At 44.5% G+C, this 24,669-nt stretch overlaps 1 protein-coding gene across 1 annotated transcript in view; it reads right to left on the bottom strand.

Moving 5' to 3' along the window:
- Positions 1–24,669, bottom strand: part of CTNNBL1 (catenin beta like 1) — a 48,112-nt gene that overhangs the window by 12,717 nt on the left and 10,726 nt on the right. The window contains exons 4-12 of the mRNA XM_053992904.1: positions 23,806–23,945; positions 20,142–20,239; positions 17,854–17,947; positions 17,035–17,126; positions 14,378–14,450; positions 14,047–14,105; positions 13,213–13,361; positions 8,499–8,680; positions 63–160 (exon numbers count right to left, since the gene is read on the bottom strand). Of these exons, the coding sequence (XP_053848879.1) occupies positions 63–160; positions 8,499–8,680; positions 13,213–13,361; positions 14,047–14,105; positions 14,378–14,450; positions 17,035–17,126; positions 17,854–17,947; positions 20,142–20,239; positions 23,806–23,945 (985 nt within the window). The remainder of the gene's footprint in view (positions 1–62; positions 161–8,498; positions 8,681–13,212; positions 13,362–14,046; positions 14,106–14,377; positions 14,451–17,034; positions 17,127–17,853; positions 17,948–20,141; positions 20,240–23,805; positions 23,946–24,669) is intronic.

The following is a 24,669-nucleotide window of genomic DNA, read 5'->3' as shown; positions in this document are numbered from 1 at the left end:
CACCCTGAGCAAGAACCCTCCCAACCTGGTGGCCCAGAGACTGAGACACATTCAGCACTCACCTTCTCACTGTCATTCTCTGTGAATTTATTCAGTAACCGTGTCCTCTGCTGCCCTCTCAGGTTTCGCAGAAGGGAAGCCAGGATGGAACAGACATGTTCTAGAAATAAAAAAAGGAAAATTGCATGCTGAGATCAGGAAGAGCAGCTTATTTCCCTCTGTAACCTGCCATTAAATTTACTATTAACACTCCAGCATGTAGCTGTTGATAAGCAGAACCTTGGTTCCTTCCCATCATGGTGAGAGGAGACAGAGCAGCAGTAAGAGACACAAGCCATGTTTGCAGGGAGCACAGATAGCTCCTCATTCCAGCCCTACCAGTGAGGTCTCCTCCTCGTCTGCCTCAGGGACCTAAAGCACCTTACATAGAGCACAAGTTCCACTCTGGTTTTCTCCTCTTTTGTGCCTAAAGGAGCCCTGGCCAAAACCAGCACTTAAATGACCCTCAGGTCACCAAAGCAGGGACAGCTACTGAAACAAGAGAGCTGGAGAAAGGGAATAAGTGTGCTCCTGCAGAGACTGAAGTGGTATGAGCTAGTGGAAAAATTCTCAAATCAACCACTTTCAGCTACAGAAAATCCCATCAATGAATATAAATGGGCCACAACAAACCAGAAACGACCAAATAAACATGTTTAGAGTCTTCTCAATTGCACTTGGGGGGCATATTTTTCAGCACAAATCAAGGAGACAAGTAAAAGTCAAGGCTGCAAGCACACAGGAGACACCTGTGTCAATGTCCCACCACTCTGAGAGGTGACTGAGCCACTTGTCTCAAGCCCAAGCACAGCAGTGCAAAGCAAAGGGGAAGGGCTTGAATCTCTTCCCCTTTCCAAATCAGTCAGTACAACTTCCCACCTGCATGACTGCATTAAACACAGGCCATGGTGGTTTAGCCACCCTAGCTTCTCCAAGATGTCCTCACTGTAATTTTGCTGATTAAGACTGATGAAAATTAATGGCCATAAACAGTTCCTCACCCATGGTGGTGGGGAGCAACCAGATTTGATCTTTTCAGAGGGGGAAACACAGCGTACAGGGGAGAGAGATCACTATTTCATTGCTGTCACACCATGCATTTCCCCAGCACTGCCCAGCCCAGAGCCACGAGCTGCCCTGATTGATCAGTCCAGCACAAAGAATGAGCAACACCACTGTGTTTGCAGGGATTTCCTGCTCCTGGCAGCCTGGGCCCTGGAAGGTGAAAGCACGCAGGCTGCCTGGCCAGGGCGCCTGTGCTCCCTGCTGCATGGATTATCTGCATCCTGCACACAAGGGCAGCACCAGGAGAGGCTGCACAGGCACACTCACACCCCCCATTTCATTAGCTGCTTATAAATGGAGCTTCCTTTTCGAAACAGATTTCTGCCTGAGGTGGTGTCAATTTTTCATGTTCCAAGGAGATTGGGAGCGTTGCTGGCAGGAGGAGCAGGCAGATAACAGGTTTATCGGGTGGCCGCACCGTGTGGCTGCTCCGTCATTCCGACAGCCTAACGGGGGTGAACGATGGCTCGGGGGGTGTCAGAGCACGCTCCCACTGCACACAAACTGCTACTCCACAGAAAGCAACACCAAATCAAGTGTTGCCATTAAAAGCATTGTAAAAACCTTTAAGTTCTTGCAAGATCCCATTTTCTTAAGGAGAAATAAATTCAACAAAATGAAGAATTTTCCCCCCATATATGCCAACATATGCTCTGCTGGTTTAGGAAGAAGTCAGCATTCTGTATGTCACACTATTTTTTTCCCCAACCTTCTTTTTTTGGAAGTGTTGATGCAGCATTTTAGCAGCAGTATTCTCACCAATGATCTATCTTCATTGCTTTTTCCCAATATTCCTTTACTAGGAAATGTGTTTTAGCTATCATTTTTGCTTTGGTGGTTGTATGCAGATATTTATCCATTTTATCAATAAAATCTTTAAAACTACTGACAAGTCTAAAGGAGCTGACACAGAGATTTTGAGAACAAGGTTATGCTTTCAACATATCACTGCAGAAAATCCAGGAAATATTCAGTTGCCTGGTCAAAATGTTCAAAGAAATATTTTACAGAAATATTTCTGAACTATCTAAACTGTTTTTTTCAAGAGCTTCCTGAAAAATAACACATTAGTGTGTTTTATGCCGCACCCCAAAATCAAGGTTATGCCTGATAATGCAAGTCCTGGCCCAATAAATACCAACATCCACAAGCAAGGACACTGGCCAAAATGAGGGCAAAGCTTGATGGAATGAGAGGTTGAGTCTGTGATTCAGTGGATTAAAGTGTTTGCACAGCCATGGGAAGGGAGAAACAGCATCCTTATGGTGCATGTTCCCATAGACGAGGTCTCACCATTTTACCACAGACTGACCCAATCTCCATCTCACATGTGCAACATTTTAAAAGCTGTAATCACAATATTTGCACAGGGTTGGATCTCCTTTGGGAAATGGTGAGTAGCTGATGCTGTTTTGAGCCCCCAGAACACAGAACCTGCAGCTGCCTGGCTTTGATCTCAGTGCAGACAGAGGCCATGAGCTGTGCATTGCCCCAGGGTGAAGCCACAGGCAGCCTCCCTGCTACAGAATATTCTGGGAGCTTCTCCATAGGAATATAACACTCAGCCAAGGTCTACATCCCCTGCACAAAAGGCATCACTTCCAGAGAGGGCACAGACAAGGCCAGAGGCAGAGGTTGCAGACGAGTCCTATTTCAAAGAATGACGAAATGTGATTCCTTTGAGAAGCAAACACCAAACCAAGCTGTGCTGAAGCACCACAAAGGTGCCTTCACAGAAATAACAGGTACCAGCTGGCAGCTACTATGCATCAAGAACAACTTTTTTCGTGCAAACATCGCAAAATCCCCTAAATTCATGGATGTGGGAAGATGGGAGGCTTCTCTCTCACCAGCCAGTAGCACTGCTGCTGCCCCATGGCTGGCTCACCTGCAAGCCCTGCTGCTCCCCACGATCCCAATCCTGCAGGGCACCATCCCAGACACATCCCTGGCTCTAGGAGGTCATATTCCATTTGCTTCCTGCAGCAGCACCGGGGTCCTGCTTAGCCCAGCATCACCTCAAGCTCTCAGAAGCCTTTTTCTCTCCAGACAGGCACAGGGACTTCAGCATGCAAGCAGTGTTTAAAACACCCTAATTAGATCGATCTTGACTTCAGCTCGGCGTGTTGGAATACAGATTAATCTATTCCATGGCTGGCACTGGCAGCTGCAACAGCAGGAGGTCCTGTCAAATCAAGCTGTAACACTAGACTCCTCTGCCTTTATTATCCCCACACCCTGCTTTTTTTTTTTTTTTTTTTTTCCCTCTTTTTACATCTCATTATAATGGACATTTGCCTGGCAGGGGAGGAAGCTCAACAGTGAGGAAGAGGAGGCAAGCATCATCCTGCAGGAAGGGGCCAGTGGGCAGTTCTGGATGCCAGGGACAGCAGCTTGTTGGAGGCCAAGCAGGATGATCTGGTGAACCCAGCAGAACACATTTAAGAGCCTTCTGTCTTGTAAAGAAGGCATAATATAAATTGCAGTTTCTAATTAGAAGCAGGAAAATACCATAAAAAAAGCAAGCCAGCTCTTTGAGATACATCTACCCCTCCTAGGCACACAACTCTTCTAATGCAAGAATTAGACAAGATATTATAATATTATAAGATATTATTACAAGGTATTACAACTCTTGGATTACAAGAGGCTTCAGGGCTGCTGGGAAACCTGGATAAAACCACTGGTCCATCCCAGTACTACAGGTGGCACTGGGACATGCTATTCCAGCAGAGTAGCATCTGATAATCTGACTTGTTTCCACATGCATTAATAATCTACATTTCAAAAGAGTAACCCACTCAAGTATCACTGCATTTTGTCAAGAAAAATCTTATCTTAAAATAATGAGAACAAGCAAGAAACACAAATTTTATGGATGGGTGAAGGGGGGCCTGGGAGGGTTGGGAAAGCTCCACATGCAACAGCCCTGGTGAGCTGGATCCAGTCATCAAGCTGAACGTAAAACAAAATTCTTTCTATTGACTGAGAAAGTTTATTTTTCTGATGTTCTTGCAACAGAGCACGCTCACTTTAATTGAGATAAATTTAACTCAGTTCTCAGCATCATGGCTCACTCAAATCACAGGTTCCTGTCAGAGGGTGATGGTGAAATAACAAATTGGCATAATAAAGTTCTGCTTAAACAGACTGATGCCTTCCCTGGGTGCTCACTCCTCAAGACCACCAAAAGAAAAACACTTTCTCCTGGCTGGCAGAGGGTGCTCAGTTAATACCAATAACTCCTTATCAGGCCATGTTTCTGCTGCTGCCTTTTCACTTCCCCATGCCCAGGGAACCTGGTTCTGAAGCAGACACTCATTCCAAGGGCTCTGCTGCCTTTAGTGCATGTCACAAAGGAGTAAGAGTATATTTACTAAGAAATGGGTTTTGTTGTTGTTTTTAAAGGGAGGGTGTAGCTGAGGATCTCCAAAAGAGGCTTTGTTATTGATAGAGGGCAAACAAGCAAAACACCCCAGCAATAGGAATTCTCCTTTGGAAACTGGCTGAACTAATTCTCAGGTTATCAAATTAAACATTCCTAAGTAAAACTGACATCTAAGACAAGAGAAGGCTTTTAAATGAAGATGAATTGGACAAACATCCTTTTATAGTTCATTACACTCTCCAAGTGAGCAAAACTCGGCTGCAAATAACCATCCTGAGAAAGAGCAGGAGGATATACAGCCTGTCGAGCTAGCTATGATTGCTTCACTACAGACTCTCTAATTCAGGAGGAATTGGTGTTTTCTCCATTTTTACCTCACTGAGACTGTTCAAGAATTTCAAACCAGCATCCAGCACTGTGACTCAACTGTGTTGAGAGCTGCTGCACCCTCATGGACAGGGAGACACCCCAACTCTCAGCTCTGCAGCAGGAGGGTTTTTGGAATGCAGATGCTCATATAGCAACCCCCACATTTCAAAAGTCACAACACAGAAGTGTTATTTAAAATCTTACCCTCTATTTATGCCAAGAACGACCCAGAGGCAGATTTCTGTGCACTCCCTGCAATCACAGACATTAAAGGGACACTGCTGTTCAACCAGCTCACAATACACAACCACGATGGCACCTCCTACACAGCCAGGCTGGTTCTCTTTGTGGCTGTCCAACCCAGCTGGGCACTCACATGAGTATTGCAACCCCACAGACACAGGAAAACTCTAAGCCATTTCTGTCTTCAGCTGCAAAATATTTCTGGTTTGAGTTGCTTCACTGCCTCAGAAAAAGGGAAATTGCTTCCAGTGAGTTTTTTCTCCCAAATCTAATATCCTAATATAATGATCTGTACAAACACAGGCAAAATTCAAGTGTAGATAATGTGCACTCAGTTAGACACCACAGGCCCAATCTTCAGGCTCAGATCATCCATAAAGACAGTTAAGAAATTTTCCCTTTCTTTTTTCCTAATTACATAGTGTACATAAAGCATAAATACGTGCAGTTTGGATTTAAATTGTTCACAGGCTCCCTAGAGTAAAATAATTTTTAAACACTGACAGTGTTTAAAATGTAGCTAACCAGCTCTGACACCTTTATGCAAGCATTTAGAAAGGAAGAAATACATTACAGAGAAGTTGCTTTTATCAAATTTAATTTGGATTATAAATTTCTGCAATAAATAAAAGCTCAGCAAGTCACATTGAGATTTTTTTTCACTGGGGTATTTATTATTTTGTCACATTCAGAACACTGCCTTAGAGACAATAAAACAAACATGGTTTTATAGACTATCTCTTATGTAAATAGCAACACTGCTATAAAATAAAGACAAGGGGATATTTTCCTACAACCATCAGATACATACAGAAGCTCTGATGCTCTGGAGATTGAGCACTGGATGTCCTGTGAGAGGTGAAGCACCTGGAGCCACAGCGGGTGCCAGGACCTCCAGCCTGGTGGCCCTTCAGCCACTGCATGCAAAGAGACAGAGGGACAGGCAGGACAAACCCTTCAGCACAGCTGTTTGGAACCTCACCCAGTGCTGGAACATTTTAGCAAGGCTGGCCTTTAGGCAGCTGTAATTAGGCCCCAGGTTTCAGAGCCCACTGAGGATTTTGTGGTTTACAGCACAGCCTGGGGTGCCCAGCCCAACACCATCCCAGCAGCAACACAGGGAGGGCAAGCACAGCCCAGCTCCTCAGAGCTGCTTGAAATAAATACTGAGGCCACTGCTGCAAAGCCATTCCAAAGAATCCTTTAAAGGAATCTCTTCCTCCATTTGGCATGCACATGAAAGCTCTCCTAATACAGGATTGTTCTAATTAACTTTTTTGAAACAGATTGAACACAGGATAAAGTTTTTATGAGCAAATATTCAGACTGAACATGAGAATTCTTTTTGATCAATAAACAAAGAGATAAGCAAAAAGCAGCATGCTCCTAGGACCAGAAGAGCACAGAGGGAACCAGTTCCTTCATGCCACACCTGCACCATTTCCCTTAAAGCCAGAGGCACCCAGGAACCTGTGCCATGTTCCCCCCAGGAGCAACTACTGCATGGTTGGGGCAGCACTCAGCAGAGTAAAAGCACACACTGTGCTGCTTACACCGTGTCAGGACAACGGCGTGACAGGCTCCAGGGAACCCTGTTGAACATCTCTATTACCTCCTGTCGTTAGAAATTCAGTAACTCACCTGCCCAGTGATGCAAAACAAAGAAAATTGGACTTACTACCACAGCCTTTTAGGGAGAGTTTATTTTAATAGAACTGATTTCTGGACTCATCTTAATGTTCTCCATTTCTTCAGCATGATAATGAGACGGAGATGTGATACAAAGCCTGTTTGCATGGATCACTTCATTCTCCTCAGGCCAGATTGGCTTTTCAAGCTATCACAGAAATAGTCAGGAACTGACCCTGTCAGGGCTTTCCAGACTAATCCTCACAGCAGCCAGGACTGCCCACAGGTATCAACTGCAGTCTCCAGAAGAAGCAGATGAGACAGAGATTAGCTCACTTTCCAAAACTGAAAAATAAAGTCAATGGCATGAGCCACAGACTCAGACCTCTACCCAGAACCTCCCATTCCAGCTGAAGCTTTCTCTCAGTAAGAAGATTTAAACAAACCTCACTTTCACACTGCAAATGAAAATTTCTAAACCTCCCCTAAACCCATCGAAGCATAACTGTGTATTTTATTACATAAACCAGCAATTTTATTACATAACCTACAGAAACCAAACCTGTCTCTGCAAGTCCACTGAATAAACCCCAGACCTCAAGATAGCATTTTCCCCTCACCATTATCTACCCAAGACAAGCAACCCAAGGCAGATAAAGTGACCAGAACTGTCAGCGGGTGTGTGAATTGCTCTGGGGTTGAGTGACAGGTGAGTCCCTGCTCTCCACCTGTGCCAGGAAAGCAGCCACTGCCACACATATGCCCATGACACTGCCCATTCCTTGTCCTGCTCAGGAGGGAGAACAAGCAGCTGTCCCCAGCTCAGCACCTCTGCCAGAGAAAGGAACTGCTCAGTCCCAGCACCCAGAGAGCTCTGCAGGGACAGCACCTCCCTCCTGGCCTTGGGAGAACACCTGAATCCCACCTGAGCTGCCAGGACAGTCCCAGAGCAGGGGATTTGGGTTTCGAGTTCCCATGTTTCTGCTATGTCCTTCCACTTTCCCTTGGCTTGCTGCAGGAGTTCAGGATGGATCTTAGGCATATGTGAGACCCACTCACACCTCTTCAGCTTTTAACAGTATTCACCCTCTGTAGAAATGAGCTGAGCAATGAACTGGCACAAAACCTTAAGCATCACTGGCAGTATTTAAAGTTTCTTCCAAGACATCGTCCATGCTCTATTTTGTTTCCCAACAAAATGGGAAAGGCGGTGTTACCAGGAGCAGGAGGGACTGACCACTCAGCTCAGTGTAAGGTCCCACAGTAATAGTAGTTTTATTCCACAGCAGATCTCTGTTGAAGCAGTTTTTCAGGGTAGAGAGTTAAAAAATATAAAAAGGAGAAAAAAACTAACTTCAAAAGTAATGCAGTTTATTTCTGCAATGCCTGATGTTCATCCAGTCACACTTCAGTGCTCAGAGCCATGAAAACACTGCTTTTGAGGTGACATTTGTAGTTGCCTCATTACTCTTTTCAAAAGAGTTTTGCATCAGAGTAAGAGCTTCAAACAACAGACTCTACAGGAGTAAAATAACTTATTAACAGCACATGAAATGGAATTGCTAGGAGCTGCTGATACCAAAACAAGCAGGACAAGTGTGCCCTCAACAGCCAGCTGTGACAGGAGCAGCAGGCTGGACACCCAGAGCTGAAGGCTGCAAAGATGGGTGCTGTGCCCTTCCCTCCTCCCTGCAGGTACTTTTTAGACACTGGCTGTCCATTCACCTCCTCCATAGAAATAAGAAGGATCTGGAAGCACACCTACCTTCGTGTTCTTTTTCAGTTGTTCCAACTTTCTTTATCTTTTTGGGTGATTTCATGAAGAGAGGGAAGATGGTTCTCAGCCCAAGGATGTCCACAAACTTGTGACAGTTGTCTGTGCCCTCTGGTCCAATCATGGCGTGGTCCAGCACCTTCAGGGCACTGCTGCGGGAAATCTTCTTCTCTCTGTGAAAAGAGGCAAATTAAATTGTACAGGGACATGAGGAGCTTTGGAGCACCCTACTTTAAAGAGACAAGGAAAGGAACACAACAAGGACAAGATGAAGAGTCTGAGCACAAGCTCTAAGCAAGATTTCTCTTCTAGAAGCCAAAACACTGTATCAACAGTAACTCTTTTCAAAACTGTGGCTGAGAATATTGTCTTGGTTATTTCTTTTTTAATGTCTTTATTTATTTTTATTTTCTATTTTTATTTCATTTTATGTATTTTATTCTCATGGGTTTATTTTCTTACTTCTTGGCTACTGAAGAAGATATTTTTTCACTCCTTTACAAACACTGGCACAAAACAGAAGGGGAGGCTGGGTTGGATACAGAAGGCAAATACTATCACACCAAAAGATCAGGACTTTGATCTAATAACAGTTTAATTTAATAAAGGAGTAGGTTTGGTGAGCATAGCTGTGTCAGTTATAATGAAACCCCATCACCAGGAACCGCACAATGGAAGGAGGCTGACAGACTCTGGGCTGTTCTGCTTTAATGCCACTTCAGAATGTTGATGGTGGTAACTCATACCAGTAACACAGGGATGCCCTGAAAATGATCTCCAGCTGCCCTGTACCTCACAAACCAAACCAGAGGAATTTATAATCCACCCAGGGGAAAACAAACTGAACTGAAAAACTGCTCAATAATACAGCCCAGACCAAGTGAACATCAGTAGGAGCTAACATGAGCTTGGAGAACATAAGCCACCAGTGTCCCTAAAGGCCAGCCTAGGAGGACAGTCCCTCCAGGATAGGACAGTCACAAGCCTCACCGCCTTTCACCCCAAGCACATGCCAATCTCCTCTGATCCTGCCCAGCTGCAGACTGAGCCACCAGGACCCCATGTCCATCAGCAGGGGCTCCTCAAAGCCTCCAGAGAGCTGTGGAAAACAACTTCCCTGCAGAGACCCAGCCTCATGAGCCTTTAACAACAGGCAAACTAAAATACCTATCTATGACCACCCCAGCCTGAAAGAAAGTGACCCTGCCCAGTGTGGCCACAGGCACTTCTGACCCCGTGGTGGGAGGGCAGCGTGTGGAGCTGGACTCTGAGTTCCCCCCACCAACCAAGGGCTATGCAGGAGGGTGGTTTGGCACCCCCACTTCCCCACTACAGAGAGCTAAAAATAAAGTACTCCTTAGGCCAGATGACACCAGAAATGTTTTCAGGGGAAGTAATTGCATATTGATCAGCATTTAGGAAGGCTGTGCAGGGCTGAGCTCTGGAATATTCATTGGGTTTAAGTTCAGGCTTTTAGAGATCAATAGCTGCTTGCCTGGACTGTCTGGAGTTGATTTTATTTGAAATATTTATTCTGCCAGAGGGCAAGCAGTTTATCTTAGTCTCATCTATGCCCATTGAGGGAACTTTTAGCTGAACACTAATTCACAGACAAGCAAACATGAGAATCACCAAATGCAGAGGGGCCTCAGTGTTCATGGAAACTCTGAATTACAACTTTATTCACTAACCATTGTTTTCCTCCTTTTAACACCTTTACATCTGAGACAACTCTTTTGATACATCTATTATTAAAAAAAAATGCTGTGCTGACATTATTTGTTCTTTCCACATTAGCAGAACATAGCCTTTAACTTTCCAAAATACCAGTAAAATAAAAGCAGAACACTAGATTTCCTGAGAAAGTGTGCTTAAAATGGTTCCGTTTAATTAAACAGAAGGTTTAGTAAAGACACAGCTTATGTTTCCAGGGGTCATTAGGAACAGCAGGACAAGGAAACATAAAAATATTCTAATAATCATTTAAAAATCTACCCTGAAATAGCTACAGAAAAGCTTTGGGGAGCCATATGGAGTTGTCTGGTTTCACCTTGTTTTCTGTACAGGAGACAAAAACTTTTATTGAGGGTCAAGCAAAGTCCCAGCATAGCTGCAGGACAGAACATTTTGTGGCCCAAGTGATGCAGATCCTCATGAGCTCCCTGGGTTGTATTTGTCTCTGTGCATACACATGCTCCTCAGTTCATAGCTGGGAAAGCCACACATGATTTTCCCTGAGCAACAGAGAATCTCCCTGACACATCCCCCGGGAGCAGCACGGCTGCATCTCCTCAAACCCCACACAGCTCCATAGCCAAAGCAATAACTGCCTGTCAGAGTGCACCAGGAGCTGACAGGACATGCCTGTTTTCCTCTCTTTTGACTAAACTGCAGTTAGGTTACTAGGCAAGACTGAGGGACTGAGCACTAAGAAGTACTTTCTGAACTAAAAAGAAAATTTAGCTTAGTTCTAAGGGACATTTCTAAACTTTCTGCTGATGGCTGCTAGTTTGATAAACCATCTTGCTTTTGATAAAGATGTGACATAAAATAAACAAGCTTCCCTTGGTGCAGAGATGTAAATCAAATAATTATATATACAGCCCTGCTCTCATTCTAATTCCAAACTTCCTCCTTCACTCGTGCTGTCACCAGCTTCATCCCTCTTGACCTGCTCTTCTCTCAGACCCTCTGCTCATCTCCCATGTACTTGCTTGCTGAAGCCCCAGTTTCTTCAGGGCCAACTGCAAGTCCCAGATCACAGCATGAGTCCAGGACCCATCTGGCCACACACATAAGGTACATCAGCCACACGGGGCTCATTTTCAGGCATTGCCACTGACCCCACACAAACCAGGAGAAGTCCACATGATACAACATCGCCTTTTGCTGTTGGCTACACATTTTAAGGCTCAGCACAACAGAAACCATCCTGTTCTCATGACTATCTGTAGGAATATCATGAGCACATTAAATGCTCATTGAAAGCTGCTGCAGCTCTCTGCAGGTCTGTGTGCACAACCATCAATAATGGAACGACTTGGCTGGATGGATCAGGCAGCACCAGACACAGAATGCTGTGTTCCCTACGACAGTAATGGAGATTCAAGCCTGATATCTTTATTCTCACACAGCTTATCTATCTCACATCATGTCAATACACTTTCAACTTTGCCTGTTTGTCCTTTCATCTCTACAGGCTGTGGTACAGTGATTAACCACCTCCAAAGTAAAACCAAAAAATAACAGATCTCTGCCCCCAGACTTCAGAGGACACCAACCGGAGAGAAAAATATTCTGCCTTGTTTGTGGGCAAGGTGGTCAATCACAACTGAAAGGCATGTCTGCTCTCTGCTGTTTATCATGAAGGAATCAAGAAGACACAGATGTACAGCTTCAGATCACAACTATCCACATTCAACAACAGATTGCGGTCACCTAAGTTGCTCTATCCAAGAAAAACTGAGCACCTGTGAGAGTTTCTAAGCACTACAACTAGATTAGAAGAGTTTAAAAAATATAAAATAATCAGCTGTCAATATAGTACATGCCTGTGGATAATAGTGACAGAAGCTTCTAGAACAAATTCTGTGAATTGTTAGTTTTTTTACCAATCCCACTAAAAATGTAGAATCCACAGATTGAGGCCTTGGAAACTCTATCAGACAGAGCTGCTGCTGGCAGATCCATCACACTCTGTCCCTCCCAACCCTTTGCAACTACTATGGGGGGCAAAATGCAGCCAAGGAGAAATTTTCCTCTTGTTATAATTTTCCAGCTGGAATCCTGTGCAGAGAGTGGTAAACAGTAGAGTCAAAAATGGGTAAAAAGCTCTTAAAAATCCAAACACTGAATCCCACCCACATAGCACAAGAACTCCAACTAATTAGTTCTGCAAGGCTGGTTTAGCAGCTTAGGACTCCAGGCAGAGGGAGGCCTCCTTCCCATTCTTAGTTTTGGAGCTTTTCCTTAATTAGCCTCAAGAAAACCCAGTGTTCCTATTTGAATAATCCATGTTGGGTTATTTATTCAGTTCCCTGCTGCTGCACATTGCCCAGCCCTGAGCTGCAGGAGCTCAGCATTCCTGGCTGGTGTTTGTTAACCCGCCAGCACACAGCCTGGCACTCTGGGGACAGCCAGACAGAGCCCACTGTGCCCTCCCGCAGCTCTGGGGAGCCAGACAGCCCAGCAGACACAACTCAGTGCCAGCCCAGCAAGGAAAAGTGAAGAGAGAGCAGAGAAGCCCCAGAGGTTCAGGGTGTGACAAAGCACAGCACAAGAAACACAAACTTATGCCCCACTCACAGAAGTAATTTTTGTATCAGCATTCACAAAAATTCAGCAGCTCAGAGGCTACACAACACAGTGAAGCCTGAACTGGGGACAAAAGGAAAAATGTTTTCCCTAGGGACAACCAAAGGTCCTCTCCTGCCCTCATAGGGGTCGTTTAAATCCTTAGAGGGTTTACCTGACCTACAGCATTCTCTGTGGCAGACACCCAGATGAAAGATCTGCCACTTTCCAGCAGCTACTGTGGCAACCTCAGCTCTTAGGAAATAAAGTTAAAGACAAAAAGTTAAAAACAGGAAGAGAAGACAGACAAATATCCTAACACAGAAGTTTTAAAATAAAACCACAAATATCTAGCTAGAACATGTACTGGCACATCAAAAGCAGGAAGGAAATTACAAGGCTAATGAGGTACCTGAGCATCAGGTTCATCAGCTGCAGACCCTCACCCTTCAGGAAGCGATCACGGTTGGAGCTGAGCATTAGGCAGGAGCAAAGGGAGTCAAACAGGTTCTCCATCATTTCCTGCTCCTCTGCTGTACTCGGATTGTGTCGTTTAAACACCTGAATGACAAAGAAAGCAAAATTACCCCCAAATGTTGGGCTGTGCTGTTGCAGAACACACATGAAGAGACTGCACCAAAAGCTCCAGCACCTGACAGGTATCAGCCAGTGATAACACAGGTCACTGCTGCATCCTCTGTAGCTGCTGCCCTTTGCTGCCCTGACTGTGCACCTACAAATGTGCAGCAGCTTGGTGCAGGATTTAAAGGATAATACACAGGGCCTGGAAAGGGAAGGGCAAATTCGCACTCAAGTATGTGGATAAGCTGATTACCAGAGATTCCTACACAATTCATGCCTGAGGGTGGTGTAGGCAGCACTGCCTGAAGAAATACAAGTGAGCTAGCAGCACACTACCTTCAGCCAGCTCAAACATGGGCAGCCCTGTGCTTGGAGTGGAGCATGCTGAAGATGGACCAATTCCAACCCTGCCTACCTCCAACTCACCATGAAACTATAATAATAGTTATAATAATAATTTAACTTCCGTGTACCTCAGCATTAACATCTTTACAAAAGGGATTCATCTCACTGACCATGGATGACACACCACGTGGAAGATACTTGGGGACTGTGCTTCACCAAAGATGAAGCACTGCTAGGACAGCACCCCGGATATTTTCCATTCCTCCCACCCAGCCCAGCAGTCTCCGGATAGAAGAGAAGGCATGTGGGAATTACTCACAGATAACTGCTGAAGCAGCACATCGATCCCATCCAGCTCCCCAAGCAATTCTCTGTTGTCTAGACGGAGGTGGGGGGAAGGGGGGAAAGAGAGAGAAAAATGAAGCTAACTGTCAGATTTTACAGCCATCTAACACTGATACATCAGCAAACAAAATCAATACAGCTTGACAGAGCACAAAAGCTGCAAAGAAAGAGAGGGTGGAGGTGAGGGAGCACATGGGGGAGAGTTAAGCCAGCAAAGGAGAGCTGGAGGCAGGAAAGGGCTGCTGTGATCTGAGAGAAGCTTGGATTCTGCCCTCACTGATAGAGATATGGTAGGCATGGCTCACCATCATTATTCTGGAGCAGAATCGCCAGCACCTCACTGCAGTACAGCTTGTTGGCATCAAAAGGCATCTTTGCCTGTGGGGGAAGGAACAAGAGAACCATCAGGGCATGGCCCTCAGCATCTCATTTATTTGAAGAACACATTAATCAAAGCACCAAATGTACAAGCAGCACATAAAATAAAACACAACTGCAGTAATTCTGCAGTTTTCCTCAGTGACAGAATAGTAACAATTCTGATTCAGGGGTGATAGGAGGTGCATGTGGGTTCATGCACACATGTAGAAGGTCCACTGTGATTCTTCACATGGTCCCACATCAGTAGGTTTGGCCAAGGTGGCTCAAAACCCCTAAGAACAGTCTCCAGTTGTTTGCCACACAGAATCTCTTTCCTGTGATGTATTTTCCACAATGTTACGTGGGTGCATGGCGCTTATCTCTGTTCTGGAAGTCCGTGCCTGTCAGCAAAACCAGAATTTCTGAACATACATCACAATAACATTATATAGTAACTGCCAGAGTTTCCTGTGAGGATCAGAGTGTGCCAGTCACAAGAACTGAGATGGGTTTTGCCCGCACAATTGTGTAACTTCCATTTCAGATATTCCCTCCATCCTCAAATATGCTAAAGAAGTCATAATGAAATGAAAATGCTGAATTTGAACCCTCCAAAAAACCTCTAGAGTGGATTCTGAACTGGATCCAATGTTTTTGTGTGCTTCCAAAGCTGCTTCATCTACAGAAACACACTGAACATTAACCAATTAAGACAATAATGCAACCTGGTTTACTGAGAGATTCATAAAATAAAACAAGTTTAAAAATCATCAGTTACCAGCTATTTATCCTCCACTGTTCAAGAAGGGAAAAAGCAGAAGTCCTAGGCTTAAAACATAGCATTTGTCACCCAGTTTTTTCCCCAGACACACAACTCCCTGCAGCATAGTGGACAATCCTGCCTATGCAGGGCTGCTGGGCCAATCATCCCACCCCACTGCCATGGAACAGAGCACGGTGTGCAAGCACACACGGAAATATGGAAATCAGGAAGACCCCAAACACCACCAAGGATTGACTTTAAATAAAGCTTTTCATTCCAAATGATCCCCAACCCCTCTGCAGAGGATGGTATTTACAGCAGCCAGGTGACACCTCCAGGCAGACCATGAGGGAGAGGGAAAAGTGCTCGGTGCTGTACAGCCCTGACAGCTTCTGCCATGGGGTGACCAACTGCTGCTCTGCAAATCCTGGGAAACAACATTCTGATCTCCTAAGACTGCACACATCATCAAACCCTGCTTGTGTTTGCAGAAGTGAGCTATGAGCTCTCCACCCTAGGCTTCTGATGCAGCTCTGACAGTCACAATACAATTATAAGACCTGAAATGTTGTCAGGAAACAGAAAGTGACGCTCTGTGCTGTGTGCCAGATGGCCTCATCACTGCCCAGACAGAACTCTGATCTTAAAATGTATCCCACAGATATTTCACAGCATCTCTACCCAGCTGCTGAGATCCTGGGTTAATCCCAAACACATCTGTCAGGGAAAGAGATTCAAGACCACGCACTGCCAAGAGCCAAAGCACCTGGAGAGGGGTTCATTAGCTTCCCACAGCCCTGTACAGGTAAGAAAAAGCCCTGCCTGATCCTACATCCCAAATCCAGGGATTAACACAGCCAGGGAACCCAAGAGACACACCCTGCACAAGCTTGGAACACCATTGAGCATTCACATTCTGTGTCACCAAGCAGGGGAATCCTAGTTGGGATTATTTTGCTTTCCCAAGTTTTTCAGTCTTTCAGCTGCCACAGCAATTCCAAGGCAGGCAGCAAGCAGTACCTACCTGCCAAGACTAAAATTAATTTCACTTTTTCTTTTTAAGCAAAGGACATAATTATGTTACTACCTGTAGTGAGAAATTACAGATTACTTCTGCTAACAAGGATGTGAAGTGCACAGAGGGGTACCTGCACATACACAGCTGATGGAGAATTTCTGGAATTCAGAGGCTTTCTAATCATGCAGACATTTAAGCATGGAAGTGCTAATGCCTTACTGACAAGTTAGAGAACAGCCAGAATTTCTTTGCTATATTTCCTTTACTATTTTTGTGAGAGGGCTGAACTATTCATTCTTTTTCTACAGCATTTTCCAGTGAAAGTTTAGGCATTTTTTCACACAAGACAGAGTCAAAGTGTGTAACTCACTGTCAAAGGATGCAGTGTATGAAAAGCAGCTTTTAATTTAAAAGGCAATTAGCTGAGTTCAAAGCAAAAGCCGCCACCAGCAACATTTAAACACAGACATCACTTAAAACTCAAAAATTGTTAGAAATGTGGGAAGCAAAGGCCATTAAATGGTTAATATTAGTGTCCCCTCTCACTGGTTAGCTTTTATAGTCCTACAGATCTCACACATGGAAATCCAACATATATAAATCATATGAAAAGATAAAAGAGACAATTTATACTGCAAGCCATTTATAAAGACAAAACCTAAGTGTGTCTCTTTAAACTAAAACTGCTGAGGACATACACCCTGAACTATAACTTTTTGTCCTTAACTGGGCTTTTATAACACACACAAGCACAACTGGTTTTTCTTAACCTAGTTTTTGTGCTAACTGGTGTGTAGAAGTAAAGTGAGAAACCAGCTTACCTTCAGCCTCTTGAGCAGCCACTGCATGAGGCCCTGCTGTGCAGCCTCTGTGCACATCTCCGGCCTGAACTCTGCCATGTTCTCCACAATTCCTGGGAAGAAAGACACAGAAAACAGATGGTTTTCCCCATCAAAAATTACAGATCTCATGTTTGCAGTCTCTTTCAATTCTTACAGTCCTGGGAGATTACAATCCTGAAGGACTGCAAGGAGTGGGTGATGGTCTGACTGCCAGCAGTGGCACCACCCTGCCACGGTTCTGTGCTGTGCAAAGATCAGGCAGCAAAGAGGCAGTAATGTCCTCCCATGAACTGCAGATGTTTTACTACCTGAAAGTTAAATATATTGTTAAAACAGAAACAAAGTATAGCTCACAGGTATGTTCATAATAAATACATGGACAGTGGAGCACATTCCTGGAGGTTTTTAAAAGCTGTGTAGATGTGGCACTTTGAGACATGGTTTAGTGGTGACCTTGGCAGTGCTGGGTTAATAGCTGGACTCAGTGATCTTAGAGAGTTTTACCAACTTAAACAGTTCTGTGCTTGCCTCTGGTGCAGTGCAGTGATCCATGTATCTGCACCTCCCAACACAACTGGTTTGGGAAGAGGCACCTTTCATGCAGCCATGAGACAAAGGACAAACTCTGGTTCCAGGGACAAGTCATTCCAAACTGTGCTTGAATAAAAGCTGTACCAGATCCTGTACTGCAGTGCTGGCAGTCCAAGAGAAAAAGAGGACGGGGGAAAGGAAGGGATAACTCACATCCCTAGGTACAAACCACAGAAAGAAGCAAGGAGCTGTGCAGCAGCCACTTACCCAGGGTGTTGTGGACACCATCAGCCTCCTCTTTCACACTTTCATCCAGGCGCTCTAAATTCTGGACCAACAAGGCCACGACCTGGCCCTCCACCTAAATCCCCAGGGTCATGGAAAAGACAAAGAGATAAGAAACAAGAATGAAAAGAAGAAGATGAAGGAAACACCCTGCCAGACATGACCAGAAAACATGAACAAACCTGCTGTAAAATCTCAGAGGAAGTGAAGGAATCATCATGTAAATCTGTCACTATGTTTTCCCTAATTAATGAAACAACTTTTGTGTTTCAGATTAAACAGAACACCATCAGGAGTGAAACATGCACCTTGTCACAACCTTACTTCCTGAACCAGCCTGATTTATAATCCCTCAGAATTCTGAAGCATGAGGCTCACATACCACTGTGGATGGGAGAACTGTCAGTTCTGTGAGCAGCTGCACTCCCAGCTGGTCACTGCTGCCTGCCGACATTGCTGCTGGACCTTCCACCTAACAGGTACAAAAAGCTGACAGAATAATGCTCACACCCACAGATCCAAACCCAAGAGTTGAACTGTCACCAGCTGAAGTCCTGCAGTTAAATCCTCTCAAGATGAATGCACCAAGTTGACTTCAGTGAATTAAGGAAACTATAGAGGCAGGGGGGAGTCCCTGAATCACAGAGCTCACACCCAAAACACACCTTTAAAACTCGAATTGGAAAGAGTCCCACCTTGACTCTGGCAAACTTTCCACTGTGAACATGAGTTTGGAACAGTTAAACAAAATAACATTGCCAATTCAAACACTCTTAACCAGCTTTCAGCCCAGTAAATATGTGGAAAAACACATATATGGGCTGCTGCAGAAAACTAAGCAACAATTTTCAAATACCCTACAACCTTTTACCTACTTTCTTTTAAAAGAAAAAAAAAAAAAAACTAATCTAAAAAGCAGATATCTAAACATTTTTCCCAAGATAGGCCTGACCTGTTTCTTTCAAGCAGGACAATGAAACCTCTAAACATGGCTATTATCAGTGGGCTGGTGACAATGAAAACAGAAATAACTTCACTTGATTTACTACCTCTCCACATATTTTACAGAAAACATCTTCTCTAGCAGATCCTCTCTCCCATTTCCTTCACCCAGCAATCTTCCCACCAAGGCAGAGTAATTAACAACAGCCCAGAGGCCAGCTGGAGGAACTGGGCTCTGGGCACTGTCATTAACCTCTGGAAGGTAACATTATAGTGACTGGACAAGGATTGTAGGAGAAAACAGAGCAGCCAAACAAAGCAAACAAAAGAAAAACTGTAATTTCCTGTCTTCCAAATTCAACACAATAGTTACAGAACCAGACACAGACACAGCCATAGCGACACTCAAAGGCAGCAATTCACCAGCTCCAAGGTAGGACAGACCTGTAAAACTCATGTTTGGTTGGGCATCACCTCTCTGGAGGGTTTGGTATTCCCCTTCTGCAGCCAGGGAGCAGGAGGCATCCAGCACAAACAGCAGGAAAAGGGGAAACCCATCCCCACAGAGGCCAAGAGGCACTCAGAGAGTTAACTGTGCAAGGAACACTTAACACCAACCAATGCATTTTCTACCCACCTAGGTAATTTTCTGGGTTGGTTCACTCTCTATGCCAAAAGAGATCCTTACTTCTGGACCCTCCTCCACCCGTAAAGTTCATTTGCTCTGCTATGTGAAAACTTTGAAGTTTTTACTTCTTGTTAAGAAAAAATCCCACCGTCACCGACAGATGCCCCAGTTCAAGCCCAAATTTTTGGGCTTGAAACAAGAGTTACTGGGTAGAAGAAACCAGTCTCCTGTGCAAGAGGTGAGAAAGATCACAGGGGCATCACTGTCCTCTGGGTAACAAATTTCAGTTCTCCATGAGTGAACCCAGGTCACACTTTCACGGGAGAGAAGGGAAATGCAAACAAAGCTCCTGTTTTCAATGGGACACTGTCCAAGTCACCAATATTATTACTTCGTTCTCCCTCCCTGCACCAAAAAAATCTCCCAGCCCACACAAATTTTGCAATATGACAGTGCTCCTTCCAAAAAAGAAGTGGCACAACAATGTGCAAATGGTGCAAGCACCCACTCCCCAAACTCTAGCATTTCTTCAAAAACAGCCATCATGGTCTCAGGGTCAGAAAAGGCTTCTCCTGACTATCTCCATCATGATGTTGGCAGCAAAGGCACACAGAGCTGCAGATAGCAGGATGGGTCAGTGCTCATTGCTGGGCTGAGACAGATGTTGAGGTACTGAAATAATCTGGGGTTTACTACTTACAAGAGCGTCTATGAGGACTTCAGCTCCTTCTTCACTCTCATGGAGAGTATCAATATCAGTCAGCTCTTGCAGCAAGTCAACCACAGCTATGGAAACATGTATTGGGTGTTAAGGACAACCAACAGGGAGGCAAATACATTTAATATCAATAGTAGATGGCTCTTAGGCCAGTGTGTTCATTACACGACCCCAAAGCAACTGGCAATACATTACCAGTGAGGTGACAAAATGCATTACAATCACAGCAGCAAGGCACAGGATACCAGACACAAGAGCACACAGACTACTGCAGCAGACCTTTCCCAAAAGCACTAAAATTAGGGAATCTGAACAATTAGGAATGATAAAAACAAATGTGATTCTGTGCTTACTGTATCAGGCAATTTTACTGTTTCTTCAAGGTACTTATTTTTTTCAAATCAAACATGCTGGAGTTGGTCTAAGGAGGCACCATCTTGCATTGTCAAGACTGAACACAAGCAAAAAGAAATTAGTTATAATAATGTGATTTGGGTATTCTGCTCTCAGTGATAGCCCTGCTAACCTGATACACACACACACCTAACGAGGGCACCGCCGGCAGCAGGAGCATCACCCCCCTCTGCCCAGCCCAATTAGGGCAGCACACTCCTCAAACCGCAGCCCTCGCAGGAACAGCAGAGCTTCTGCCAGCCCAATTTTCACTCATTAACTCTGGGCTGCATAACACACAGCTCCCCTGCCTGCTGCACAGCTCCCTTGTACGACAAGACGTATTCCAGCTCATTAGACCCACTTCCCTATTCTCTCAGACACACTGATCAATCCTGCCGGCGTCCCAAGGGCAGAGCAGGAGACGTGGTTTTCTGAATGTCCTAAATAACCACTCTGTGATGGATCTCTCTCAAGTGCCCAGGCTGACAAAGCAGCTCCCAGGTCTCCTATTTGTGCATTTGCTCAGACACACAAGCAGCAACAGGAAAAGTATTTTCATCTGTCTTTTTTTAGTGAGGTTCAGCTGTGTGCTGGGGCTGGCTGGAGAGGTGAGCTCTGCAAGAGAGAGCCTGGACCTTCTGCTGGACAAGCTGCAGGCGAGTCACCAGCGTGTCACTTCAGCCAAGTGCCACCTGAGAAGAGTGTCACTGCAGTGACAAAGGTTAATCACACATTACACTGCACCAGCAAGAGCAAAACCAGGAAGTCAACAGAAGGAATTCTTATCTTCTCCTTGGCACTCATTGGGCAATTTGCAGAATTGACAAACTGTGCTTGGGAGAGCAGAGGACCACTGAGGTGGTCTGGGGGTTAATACAGGAAGGATGAGGACAAATTGAGGGAATGGGGTTTCATTAGCTCGTGGGAGAGAAAGCTCAGGGAGGAATCAGTTGAAGATTTCTGCTGTCTCCTGGGTGCTACAAAGATAACTGAACCAAGTTCTTTTGAGAGTGCACAGCAAAGAACTCTGCAGAGTTCATCATGCAGGGCATTCCTGCCTGGAAAGCTTCTGTTGAGGCTTGCAGTGAGAATATCAGCTGTCCTATGAAATTCAGGAGATAGTAAAGCAAAGCCTCGCTTGAGGCTTTCATGTCTTTCGTTAATAAAATCTTGTTGGTGATCATCTTTCATTCACATGTTTTGTGTAAAACTGTATGAATCATTCAGCAGATTATTTGCTCCCCCTGGACATTGCTTTTGTCTCCTTGCATTAGTCCCTCAAGACACCACATTTAAATTGCATGTGAAGAGCCATTTGTTTAGCACTCTCCTTGAAGAACTCATTTTAAAAAATATTTTCCCATTTGTTTTAACAAAACATCATTAGAAAACCTGAGCTGTATCAATTCAGCTTTATGTCTTGATGCTTCACTTCAATAGTGCTTCTACCCTCTATGTGAGCAGCAGCAGTCTCTGCTTCCAGTGCAGCTCAAAACACTTCAGCAGTTTTATAACAATACTTTTCCCAAAATTGCAGTTCTCAGGCCAAATTCCTACCCATAAACTCATTGACAGGCAAATTGCAAACCAAATAAAAAGAGTTCACACTGGAAAACTTGACAAGTCTTTGACAGCAGCAGTGACCCCAGCACAAAGCTTTCCATGGCAGACAGGACAAAGCAAGCTGTACTCTAGTACACTTTATCTGGAAAACAGCTCTGCTACCCCAGTCAATATTCCCACAGTTCCTTTTTTCCCCACGAATGAGAAATTCAGTATAAAAGCACATAGTGCAAACAAGTCTGTGGTGTCTGGTATAAAATAAATAATTAAACTACAGAAACCACAAAATTGGATTTGCATGGGAGGAGCTTCCCCCTGTACAACATAAATTGTTAACAGTCATTTGAGAGCCATTTCCTTGCAGATCTCGGATAAGGGAAACTGTGGGGTTTACTGTTTTGCAAGGGCCAGCATTCACCACATCAAGGTGCCACCTGATGCAAGTCAAAATACCCAAACACAGTGCTCGCTAATATAAACTGGCAAGCAATAAAATATTTATGTTTTGGTTTTTTAGCTTCTGATCACTGCACCCACTTAGAAAGAATGAATTATGAATTCTCAATAGATGGTGCTATAAAGAAAAGTGCTAAAAAAGAAAACCAAGATCTGTGCATCAGACCACAACATGCAGCACTAACAGGCCTTTTCACATTGTATATTCCAAAAGAAAGCTGGTAAGTGTTATCTCCTGCTTTACACATAAAGAAGCAAAGAATAAATTACCTTCCTAAGGCCACGGATCAATAAAAATGGAAAAAGGACTGCCTGAGTCCCAAGTCAACACGCCGTGCCCTTTCCACAGGGCTTCACTGCTCCCTCCACCCACAGATATTTTCAGGACACAGACATGCAATCTCCTAAGTCATGTAACAATTTTTCAGCTTAATCTGCTGTAGAATATTTTACAAGCAAAGTGGTCTGAGGTCTGCTTTTACAGACTGCACAGTGGGGAGCTGGGCATAGTGCCAGTTCCTAGCTGACAGCTAAGCATCAAGGCACCAGGATACTCAAAAAATGGCACTGTTTTTGATCAACACTACCAAAATGGGAAGCTCTTTCTCAGATGCCTTCAGAGGTACAAGAGCCAGGTGCACAGAGGGATCAGGGGCAGTGACACAGGACCTCACTGAGCATGGAAATTGAATTGTCCCTGGATATGTACTTAATCAGAGGGGCCACCCACAGCCTTGAGCTCTGTGCAAACCAAACTAAAGGTATGGGCACATGAAGAGGGCACATTTACAAACTAAGGTGAAGCATGTGGTGAGCTAGCCCATGACAAACAGCTGACAGCTTGACAGCTCAGCTCTCAGCAAGAAGGGGTAAAACATTTTCATTGGGGCTATTCCAAAGTTTGCAGTCTGAGATTATTGCTGCTAAGACCAGGCCTTCACTTCTCCTCTGCTGCTCATCTGCTCACACTCTTAACACTGCCACTCAAAACCAGATGAAAGGGTCATAAAACAAGAGAGGAGAATAACAGCAGTGAAAAAAATTCAGAATCAATATTACTTGAACAAAGAGGGCTTTCACTGGGAAAAAAATGAAAAACCAACACATAAATTCAGTGTTGTAGGAAGAGGAGAAAAACGTCTACAGGAGCCTGGAAAGAGGATATGAGAGATTACAGAAAAGTCTGTAGAAAGCCTCTCCCATGAGAGCTGCTTTAACAACTGAAGGATATCTGTGTTGTCATGTCCCAGCAGCCCAAGCAGAGACTGCACAGCGTTCAGCTCCACCAGCAGGTGATACAGGCCGGGCATCGTCGCGATCACGTGCATTTCCTGAATGATGTCATTTAAATCCAGTTCTGACTCCATAAACCTAAGGCAAGACAAAAAAGGGTAACAAAAAGGCAAGAAGACACCACTACCCTCCAGGAGACACCATGTAGGACTTGTCACCACAGGTGCACATGGCACCAGGATTGCTATCCTCCCTGTCCTACACCTGCCCCTTGAAGTCCAATCCTGCAGCAGCATAAACATTTCTACTGTATAATTTACATATAGTAAATAATCAGATTTATTCCAATTTTGTAAATCAGTTCTAGAATTTCAAGAAGAAATTAAAATCAAGATGCTGCAGCCACACATGAGAAAACCTGCAGAGAAAATTCTGCAGAGCGCTGCACCTTCCCTAGCTAGCACATATTAGTATGTGGGTTATAGGAGTCTCAAGTCCATAAAAATAAACTGGGTAAGGGAAAGGACAGCAAACTGGACAAAAAATAATGGCATTGAACTGTAGGAAGAAATCCCTTTAATATGAATACAGAACACCTTGAAGGGAGGAAGATGCTTCAAGAACACAAACACACATCTGGCTCTCTGAGCCCATCCAGCTGTTCTGCTCACCACAGCACTGGGTAACATGAAATTATTTCTTCCCCACACAAACCTCTGACTGGTATACAAGAACACACCTTCACATCAAATGATGGAATGAAACCTTTAATTATTGCTGATGATGGTTTTTGTGCTGCCAGCCATATATTGACCACGCCAGAGTCTCAATAAAGCCATTTTTAATTAACAAAGTCGGTTTC

This window comes from Vidua macroura, chromosome 17 (genome assembly GCF_024509145.1).
Source record: "Vidua macroura isolate BioBank_ID:100142 chromosome 17, ASM2450914v1, whole genome shotgun sequence".
NCBI lineage: Eukaryota > Metazoa > Chordata > Aves > Passeriformes > Viduidae > Vidua > Vidua macroura.
This window is presented reverse-complemented; position numbering and strand designations above follow the sequence as displayed.